The sequence below is a fragment of the Octopus bimaculoides genome, chromosome 5 (genome assembly GCF_001194135.2).
Source record: "Octopus bimaculoides isolate UCB-OBI-ISO-001 chromosome 5, ASM119413v2, whole genome shotgun sequence".
NCBI classification, from domain to species: domain Eukaryota; kingdom Metazoa; phylum Mollusca; class Cephalopoda; order Octopoda; family Octopodidae; genus Octopus; species Octopus bimaculoides.
This window is the reverse complement of record NC_068985.1, coordinates 103,604,163-103,614,765: the sequence shown is the minus strand read 5'-3', so window position 1 is coordinate 103,614,765 and position 10,603 is coordinate 103,604,163. Positions and strand designations below refer to the sequence as shown.

Sequence of the window (10,603 nt, the reverse complement as noted above, 5' to 3'; positions counted from 1 at the left end):
TGTGTGTGTGTGTGAGAGAGAGAGAGAGGGAGTGTGTGTGTGTGTGTGTGAGAGAGAGAGAGAGGCGGTGGTGGAGCTCCGCCGTTCAACGATAAAGACTCAGGTGTTCGATCAATTGAATAACCTGCTCATTGAATTAGCGTGCATGTGGTAGAGTATACCACAGATAAATGCACCCATACTGTAATTTTCAGGCAGAGTCAGTGAGAGACAGTGTGTGACAAGGTTGTACCATTTGAATCACAGGTACAATCCACCTGACGGGTATCTACACGGCTTCCATCTGTCTAATTTCATAAAAAAGACTGGGATCGACTCAACCCAGGGTTATATGAAATGACCTTTGTCTTGTTCACACACTGGGATCGAAGCCCGGACCTCATCGTTCCGAAGTAAAATTTACATATTCAGCCAAACACACGCACATGTACACGTGATGTGTATGTAAGTATATATGTGTTTATATATGCGTGCGTGTATACATACGTACATCTCTCTCTCTCTCTACACACACACACACACACACACACATATATATGTATATATATATATATATAGTTTCTTACAATATTAGTTTTAAAGTTTAGCACAAACCCAGCAATTTTGGTGGAAGGATAAGGCGTTGACATTCACCCCACCGCTCAGCTCGTATGTATTATGTCGACTCTGAGAACTTGAAAGATAAAATCAACCTCGGCGGAATTTGATCTCAGAACGTAACGACGGACAAAATACCGAAAGCATTTCGCCCGGCGTGCTAACGATTCTGCCAGCTAGCCGCTCTATAGTTTCTGCCAATATTATCGTATTCTCTTATGAAGCAGAAATGAAATTGAAATCGATCTACTTGCCTATCTTCCCAGTTGACAGTCTTACATTTCCTCCTCTTTAATGATCAAGTGAATGCTGCAAATTGCCAAATCACTAGAATAATATACAGCTGTCCAAGGACCAAAGCATACCTACTGTCGACGATGATCTGTGTCTCACGTCAATTAATTCAAGTCATTCTAGGTGTACCCATCATCCTGTAAATAGACACCACAGTACGAACAATACATGAACTCCAGTACTGTATATCTACATCTAAATTATCATATTTTTCAAACGACCCGATCATTATTGCTCTTATACTCTTCCGTTAATTCACTAAAATTAAAGTTGCAGCCAGACAGATTTTTATTCAACTGGCAAATGTAATGCCTCTCATAAAACATTTCGAAGTCGATTAGAATGTGGCTGTACCTATGTCTTTCCGTGATATCAAAAAGTCGTCAGTGTTATGCATAGATATTAAATCATATTATATTATATTATATTATATTATATTTACTTTTATAATAATATTGTTGCTGCTAGAGTTGATGAATCCACATATTTCCGTTGGTTACACACTAAATGTCAAACAAATTGATGTCACATGATACAGCTCCACTTGCGTCACGCTAACGTGTTCTCTTAAGCCTGCACTAAATAAAAGTTCTTAATGAACGCTTCTTTACAAACAAAGCGTCTAATTTCTTTGTCGTGTTATTGTGTTTGATTATATTTGTTATTTTAAATGGTTTAAAGACCGCAGGGACTGGGGTAAGTCGACCTTTATTTCATTAAAACAAACGCTTTTAAATAAATGACATTGGATTTAAAGAAACATTAACATTTGAACCGAACTATCTCTCAAAGAATACACGAGAACACTGTATGTTTTAAACGGTATACATATTTCACACATAGCTCACACGCAGCTACGAAAGCGTATTCAATCAAAGCGTGAGTGTTGTTATGTTATATTTTGTGCATATATAACATTTAGGACAGTTGAATATAGTGAGAAGGTATTAAATAGAAGATATAACAATGTTATGGAGTGTACTATTCTCAGTATGTTATAATACCGAAATGTCACGGTATATGTTGTGTGACGTTTCGATGAAAGCTAGGCAAATAAACTACACACATACACACACACATACACACACACACACACACACACACACACACACACACACACACACACACACACACACACACACACACACACACACACACACACACACACACACACACACACACACACAAACACACACATCTTTTATCATTTGCTTGCTTCATTGGATTGCGGCCACGCTAGGGCATAACTTCGAAGAGTTTAATCGAACAAATCGGGCCCAGTATTTATTTTTGAGTCTGGTATTTATTCCATCGGTCGCTGTTGACGAATTACTATATAACGGGGACGTAAGCAAAACGAAAAGGGTAGTGAAATGGTGAGGGATAGCAAGCACTTAGACACAAACACTTAAATATGCGAGAGGCTTCCTCACAATTTCCTTCTATTACAAGTCATTGGACGGCTGGGGCTATGATAGAAGACACTTGCTTAAAGTGCCGCGCAGTTGAACTGACTCCGAAACCACGTGGTTGCAGGAAGATCTTCTTAACCACACAGCCATGCCAGTCACAAATTTCTAGAGTAATATTAGTTTGATATAAAATGCTGTAAAGTATTTTATGAACATTTATGAGTTTGTCTACAGGTGCCTTCTTTGACAACAGTTAATCATTTGCCAGACTAGCATGAGTCTTTGGTTGTATGGTTAATAAGGTCGATTCGTAACCATATGGTTTTGGGATAAATCCTACTCAGTGATACCTTGGGCAAGTGTCTTCTACTATAACCCCAAGTCGACTAATGCTTTGTAAGGGAATTCGGTAGACGGAGACTACGCGCGCGTGTGTGTGCTTGTGCCTGTGTTTGACTACCACCACCACCACCACCACCACCACCATCACATGACGGTGTTGCTCTGTTCTCTGTTTATGCACCCGTAACTTCGTTGCTCGGTAAAATCGAGGAAAATTAGGTACTGAGGTAGATTTGTTAAAACTAAACACTTCAAGATGGTTCCCCTCTATGGCCGCAGTCGAATGAGTGAAAACAATTTAGTTTCTTAATTCCTTACAAGTCTGATTATATTGCGATGTAGGTCAAGGTTATAGTCAGTTACGTCAACTCAAATCTATAATTGCTTAAATGAATAGGCAAGAAAGATGAATGCCAATGGTCATCTGCAGTATTCGAAATCTAAATTAAAATCTAAAAACGCATTTTAAGTAATACTCCAATGTCTTAGCTATCAAAAGCAGACTATTTGTGACAGCACTCTTGCTTTCACTGCCCACATTAAAACTATAACACACCTTTATGTTGGCACTCCGTCGGTTACGACAACGAGGGTTCCAGTTGATCCGATCAACGGAACAGCCTGTTCGTGAAATTAACGTGCAAGTGGCTGAGCACTCCACAGACACGTGTACCCTTAACGTAGTTCTCGGGGAGATTCGGCGTGACACAAGGCTGGCCCTTTGAAATACAGGTACAAAAGAAACAGTAAGAGAAAGAGTTCAGCAGGGTTCACCACCATCCCCTCCTGGAGCCTCGTGGAACTTTAGGTGTTTTCACACAATAAACACTCACAATGCCCGGTCTGGGAATCGAAACCACAATCCTACGACCTCGAGTCCGCTGCCCTAACCACTGGACCATTGCGCCTCCACCAATACACCTTTATAGTTATTATGTCAAGGTATTGTTAATTTTGCTTCTCGTATTAATCTAAACGCATTACAGAATAAGACAGTTGATCGAGATGTATTCTCTGTAAGGTGGAACACGTTGGTCTATAACAAACAGACAAGTTATTTATCAAGTAGATATTTCGCGACAAATGATCATAGAAAACAATTTCTTCTTCCATGTTCTTTAAATAAATTCATCAAATAATGGCTTACAACGTTATTAAAGCAATAATTCACACATTAAATCATTTCTACTGCACATATTTATTCGTGTCTACTTTAGATGACATGTTTAAACATCACCATATTTTTGTAAAGTGATGTTCTACATCACATTGCGTATATATCTGGCTAAACGTTGAAATAGTTGAAATGCCCGTCAGTGGCTAGGTGTTCTCTCAGTTTATACACGTAAACTATATCACCCTATGTATGGTAAATATCTACAACATGTCAGAATATTATTTTTTAACAGAGTCAGCGTGCAGTGCTAGTGGCCAGTTAGTATCTGGCTGAACTTTGATTGGATTGTTACGTACATAAGGTAGTGAGCTAAGAAAATTGCCCCATTAATAATGAGAGTATGTCATTGTCTAAATAATTAATTATATTTAACGTAGGCAGAGGAGATAATGTATTATTTAAATTAACAATTTATATACGTGTGCATAACTAGTTTTGTATCTATCTATCTATCTATCTAAATATATACACACACATATACACATACATATATGTATGTATGTATGCATGTATAAATGTATATGTATATGTGTGTATATGTGTGTATGTATGTATATACATATACATATACATATACACACGTATATATAAATATGTAACTCTATATATGTAGACACGTATGTCTGTGTGCTTGTGTTTTGTCTCTTCTGAGGAAGATAATGATAAGAATAATAGATAACAGGCTAAAAAGAAAAGAATTGTCAGAGAGAAAAATAAGAAAAATATCTTTCTTTTCTTCATCATGATACAGAGATGATAACGATCCCTAAAAAAAAAAAATAAAAAAAAAATAACGACCACCAAAAAGTCGTTGCACTGTATCCAGTTATTCTAACCAAGGACCAAATATTTTTTTGAGGGTTCGTCTCCGCCACCCGTCAGCGAGTATTATTCGTATTTACCCATTAAACAGAACTCAGTAGCGTATCGAATGGTTATAAATAAAATTTTGAAAGAAGCGGATACAAAAGTGCCAAGTACTCTTAAAAGCAAATGTAGAACAAGAAAAATAATCCAATTTAAACGTAAGCCAAAATCTAGGGAAGAAGTTCTTGAACCACGTATCTTTACATTTTCTAAGAACTCATAGGTATTAGAAGACCTTGAATACATGACCTACTAAAATTTCCAATGCTGGGACGGTCAACGCATTAAATGTAAAATAAATATCTCCACCGAATCTATAGACAGTTCTTATGTTTGGCACCCAACCGACTGTTCTTTTAGCGGACATTACCTGGCTACTTCCTAAGAATATGTAAAAGTTCATGTCAATAATATTTGGTGACTAGAGAAAATCAGTGAAAATCCTTTTAAAATATCATGGACCATCCTTGATTTCGCTCCCAACTAAAGACAAGGGAACATTATACCAAGCTAGAAATAAATATCAACTTTGTATAAGGGAAGCAGTTACCATTCTTCTTCTAGATAAAAACGGTTTGAACATTAACAATGAATTACTATGCACTAGCATGTACAAGCGTAAATATTTGTTCAGAAATTTAAACAAGACAGATTAATTCAATTATTATGATTGAGGCCTGAAGAACTACATCGTTCCATCTCTCGAAGTTGGATTACAGCAATGATAAGTACTGCATGCTGAACTTTTGAAAAGCTTTCTTCGTGTTAACTGTTCTACTTGTAGTTTGTATCTGTGAAATGCGTTTTAACCAGTCCCATTCCTTGCCCGCAAATTATAGCCTTTTAAGATAATCACGTAGACACTGACAAACATAATCAAGTACACCATAAAAATGAGTAACAAAGATGTACAGGTGTCAATTCATTACGGCCGTTTCAAGCGACTCCTTTAATTGATAAATGAAAGCATTATATCACTTGAAAGAAATCATTCTCGTCAGAAGACCGCATAGACTTCAAATATAAAGGATACAACCATTTCCTTAACATATTCACATCAATAATTGAACTCAAAATGTTTACATTGTTTCTTTTGTCATATCTGTGGCAGAATTTAGGTTGCGTTGTCTGCACACACGGCAGCATATCAGGTACAAACGACCCTGTACTGAGTCTTGATATTCAGTATACATACATATAGCCGATATTTATCAGCAGGAATAACTAATACGACTGTATCTTTTTTTTTTTTTACATGTAGTTCTCTTTGCTGTGTAACAATGTCACAGTTTTTCTCGAACCAGCTGCTCTTGATGTTATTTGCCTGCTATTTCATCAGTAAGTAGTAAACATTCTTTGTCAGTTTTGATATATTTCTATATCGTTCAGTCATAATATAATAGCTCAATGTTAATGTTTTAAAGAAAATACTGACTTTAAATTTAATTAAATTTTCCTAGAATCATATCTACAGCGGGGAGAAATTATGTTAATGTGTATTGGGCTGACTGAAAGTCAAAATTCTAACTTCAGATTAGGGAGTCTGTTAGTATTTGAACTCACAGTGTTTTCTTAAACCAATCAGAAATGTGAGAAAGATGTTTATTTATATATGGAACATACTCTATTTTCCCGTGAGGTTAACAAAAATAAACTATAATGGCATGAGTCTAAAAAAATCTTAACGGTAAATTCTGTTGTAGACATCATCTGCATATTTCGTTCATTAAGACGGTTTCTTAAATGAAGGGATAAGACAGCAAATATTTCAGTTAATTTCCTATGAATCTGGAGTTTTGTTTTGCACCTCCTCGCAAAAGATAATATTAATACTGGATGTGTCCTAAGGTGGCGAGTTGGTAGAATCACCTGTACAAGTTATCAGATATGAAACTGGAATTGTGGATTGGACAAATGGCGAAATGCAGAAACTTGACAGAAAACTAGAAAGTTGTTGATTATGTACAGAGCCCACTACACGAAAGCTGATGTTTACCGGCGTGTATTCTACAGCTGGATATTGTCGAATAAATATCCTAGCTTAATGTTTAGAACTTGGACTTCAGAAGCTCTTTTCTTTTTAGTATTCAACTCGGTGCCACTCCCATGATTTCTTTTTACATTCTTGCTGCCTTTCTGAAATTGTTTATGTTAGGCATTTCTTCTAATGTAATTTATCTTCAACCAAAAATCCTGTTTTGTATTTCTTCCCTTCAAGTTCGACATAAGTAAGTCCTACTTCTACTATTACAGTATATTTAAGGCGGTGAGCTGGCAGAATCGTTAGCGCGCTGGACAAAATATTCAGCAGCATTTATCGTCCACTTTTACAATCAAATTGAAATTTCGCCGAGGCCGACTTTGCCTTTCAGTTTCAGGGTAGAAGGTACCAGTTGAGCACTGAGCACAATAAAATCGATCAGCACTCGCATAAAAAAATTCAGGTTTTCTGCTTAAGGGAGAAAGTACTATTACAGCATATTTAAGTAGTTTATCATCACTTTTTGCAGAGAGACAGTTTACCGACCTTCGTTCTCCATCATAGCAATCCGAAATCGAAGTGAATCCTCTTGCTCAGTACTCCCATTTCATGTATAAAAGACTGACATCTGCCATTAGATGGTTTAAACACAGTTTTAAATTTTAAACACAGTTTAAATTTTTTTCGTTTATTTGTCTCATGAACCTATTTTTATCTTCCGTCCAATTCATTATTCTAGCAATATAAGGCACGATGGTGACCGCTCACGTATTTCTTACATTTAGCAAGAATTCTTTGAATTACGTTTGTTCTTCGGTATGAGGTCTAATCTTTTCAAATATATCGTTTTCCCTTTTACCCATTACCGGTTCAAAAGACACTCCACAGACACAAACGTGTTGTCAGGCAGAACTACCCGAAATGCACAGGGAACGCTGAAATAGTGCTTCACGTACTCGTGCAGTGTCCGAGCATTGTGAACTTGTGGAGTAACGTCCAGCATTTGCTGCTATGTGTAGGACTGATCCGAATATCGTTTGAATGCATCGTAAAGCTCCTCCCACCACCTTCCTTTAATAAAGCAGTGACTATGTCAAAAGAGGTTGCGTGGTGAGTGAGGCCGAAATGATTGAAAGTAGACACATTCCTCTTTGATCACTATTGGTATCAATTCTACTCTCTTCATTGTCCACAATCTGCGTATTTCTCACTTTAAGTCATCATACATGTTCGCTTTTTATTCTTTCTCTTCGATACTGGTGTTACCAGGACATGCTTTGTCGATAATCAGGCATGATTGTTTTTTTCCTTTCACTGTAACAATATTAGGATTCCGATGACTGATCTGATGGTTACACCAAATCATTGCATGTCACGCGACCGCACACATTTTTTTTTCTCTTTCGATGCCGTTTCTCTTTTGTGTTCTTTTTCTCTTTAAATTTCCCTTTCTTGACATAATTATCAATTTTGACGATGCCGGCCTTCTTCACATGTATCTGCAACAGTACCGCGGCAATTTTTAGATACAACCCTAAGCTGTTTTCCTCTGTTCAACACCTTCCAGCCAACTGATCAAACTTATCCCACAATTTTCTGCAACCTATCAGTGTAACTCTTGGGATGGAATGCTCCCTGCACTGTCAATAGTTTCCGTGTCTTTGTATCCCTACTAATCAGTTCTTTTTTGTCAGTTTATGATTCCAGTTCCATACCGAAGGAATGCTATTGCCCATATATCTACAGCTTGGATTTTATTCCATCCAGTCAATTTTGAGCGCAACAGTAATCTTAATCTTCGGAATTATTCTCTTCTCAGCTGTTCTATCATTTCCTTCTCCATGATTTCATTGAACTTTGATATGCCAAGGTACTTATAGCCTTCCTTTTCCAATTTGTTTCATCATTTCTCCGTTTGGTAATTATCTATTTGGTATTGTCTCTATTTGGTATTGACTACCCATAATTAGTTTTTGGTACCTCTGCATCTTCCTTTACAAACTTATTGCTCTATTGGTAAAATGTTATCAAGAAGTTTGTACATTTCTTTATTAATAACTCCTGACAGTAAATTCCACATTAATGGAAGGCAAGAAATTGGCCTGTAATTGTTGTCAGTATCTTTTTTAATATACATCCTTCAAGCACAACATTGTTCGTCCTATGGTCAACCACCCTGGAGTTTCTTCTGATCCATCAATCACTGCGTTAAATTACTCTGCAATCAATTTATGGCACCTACCGAACTGTTTCATCTAAAATCCCTGTACACCATTAGGATCTGTTGCCCCAATTGCTCATCTTTGTGTTCATATTTGATACTACCCTCGGTTAAGAGAATAGCTCCTTGCTGAGGATAAGAAACTGATTGCTTCAGGCAACAGCTCCAGAATTGTGTTGTGCTTGCTTACTCCATATCTTACCACAAAACTGTCCTCTTTCATTTGCATCAGGAACTAATCTTTCGTATGCTAAATCATCATTAATTTCTTGATAAAATCTTTTTTGGTCGACTCTAAACAATCGCTTTTGCCGGTATTGTTTATTCCGTTGCTCACACCTAGTTAGCTTTGCTTTCTTTGCAAGTATGCGCTGCTTCAGTTCTTCAATCACAATATTCCGTCCACCGTACTTCTACAGTTTTCCAATTTGCGATCATTCTTCAATTTTCCTCTTCTTTTCCTGTCAAGTATTGACATCACACTGTTCAGTGGGGGATTATATCTTCCGATATTCTCTTTTTCCACCAAGGTTGTTTATCCCCTTTTCTTTCTATCTATGTTCTGTGTTCATTATTCTTTAATCCCATCCTTTCTGCAACACTCCTACTCACAACCTTGATTTGTTTATTAGTTTGTGAGATGTTCTTTATGTCAACATGCTTCAATAAATTATTGACTTTGCTTGTCTATTAATTTGATCTCCATCGGTCAGCCTTCTTAAAATCATACATAAATTCTTTCCTTTGTACATTTATAGATCCCAAAACCCTGTTTATTAGCATCTGGTCTTCATCGTTTCAATGATCTTTGATAGCGATTCTTTCACGACTCACAGCATTATACTCTTGTGAGCGATTATCCATTTTTTTCATTATGTGACTTTTTTTTTATCATATGCTCAACATTTCCTGATATCTTCCTTTCGATAACTTCTAACTCCAATTCTGATAGCCATCTGTTCCTTCGTATTGGTTTTGCATGATCCAAGTTCATTTGAAACAATCCATTTCCTTTCATTCTCTGTGCATTCGTTATGTCTATCCTCTGACTGGCATGCCATTTGCACCTATTGGAATGCTCCAATAACCATCATACTTACTTCTTACTCCACTTTTGTTTTGCAGCACGGCTAGGTGTGGCCGCATTACGACCAGGTCTACCTTACTGCACAACGAGACACCTGCCGGGTGTGGCACCTTCACCATTGACACTCGTACCGTTCACACTGTTATCGTCGGCTATTTTGCTTGACATTTTCACTCATAAATGAAGTGCATTTTACGTTTCCACCAACCGGTATTTTCATCGGAACACTGTTCCAAGAAAGGTTTCCCACCAAGGCAAGACATACTTTTACTGGTTTTAAAGTCAGAGTGGCACTTCTCCTAGACTGATTGCCATCGAAAGCTAACGAGCTTGACCTACCCAGAGCACTTCTTACTTGAAGGCGCCAGACATTCTCCTTTTCGCTCCTTTTTCTTGTTAGTTCGGCGACGACTTGGAGTTGGGCTTGACTGTCAGAGGCTTATGCAGGCTATTAGGGCACTTTATAAGCGAAAGGCGCTCTAATCATTCACCACTCCAGCATTGACAGTTTTGTTTCTACTTTTTATTTCTCCTCTTCAACTTATTATTACTATTATCACCACCACCACCTCCACCACCAGCACCTCCACCATCGTCGTCGTCGTCGTCGTCGTCGTCGTCGTCG

The 10,603-nt window shown here is 37.4% G+C and overlaps 2 protein-coding genes across 2 annotated transcripts in view; one reads left to right on the top strand and one right to left on the bottom strand.

Annotated features, from left to right (window-relative positions):
* Nucleotides 1-1,377, bottom strand: part of LOC106876419 (uncharacterized) — a 13,895-nt gene extending 12,518 nt beyond the window's left edge. The window contains exon 1 of the mRNA XM_014924963.1: nucleotides 1,334-1,377. The gene's annotated coding sequence lies outside the window, so the exon portion shown is untranslated. The remainder of the gene's footprint in view (nucleotides 1-1,333) is intronic.
* A 110-nt stretch (nucleotides 1,378-1,487) lies between these two features.
* LOC106876421 (uncharacterized) overlaps nucleotides 1,488-10,603 on the top strand; it is a 23,566-nt gene continuing 14,450 nt past the window's right edge. Inside the window, exons 1-2 of the mRNA XM_014924964.1 lie at nucleotides 1,488-1,587; nucleotides 5,951-6,027. Of these exons, the coding sequence (XP_014780450.1) occupies nucleotides 5,970-6,027 (58 nt within the window). The 5' untranslated portion in view covers nucleotides 1,488-1,587; nucleotides 5,951-5,969. The remainder of the gene's footprint in view (nucleotides 1,588-5,950; nucleotides 6,028-10,603) is intronic.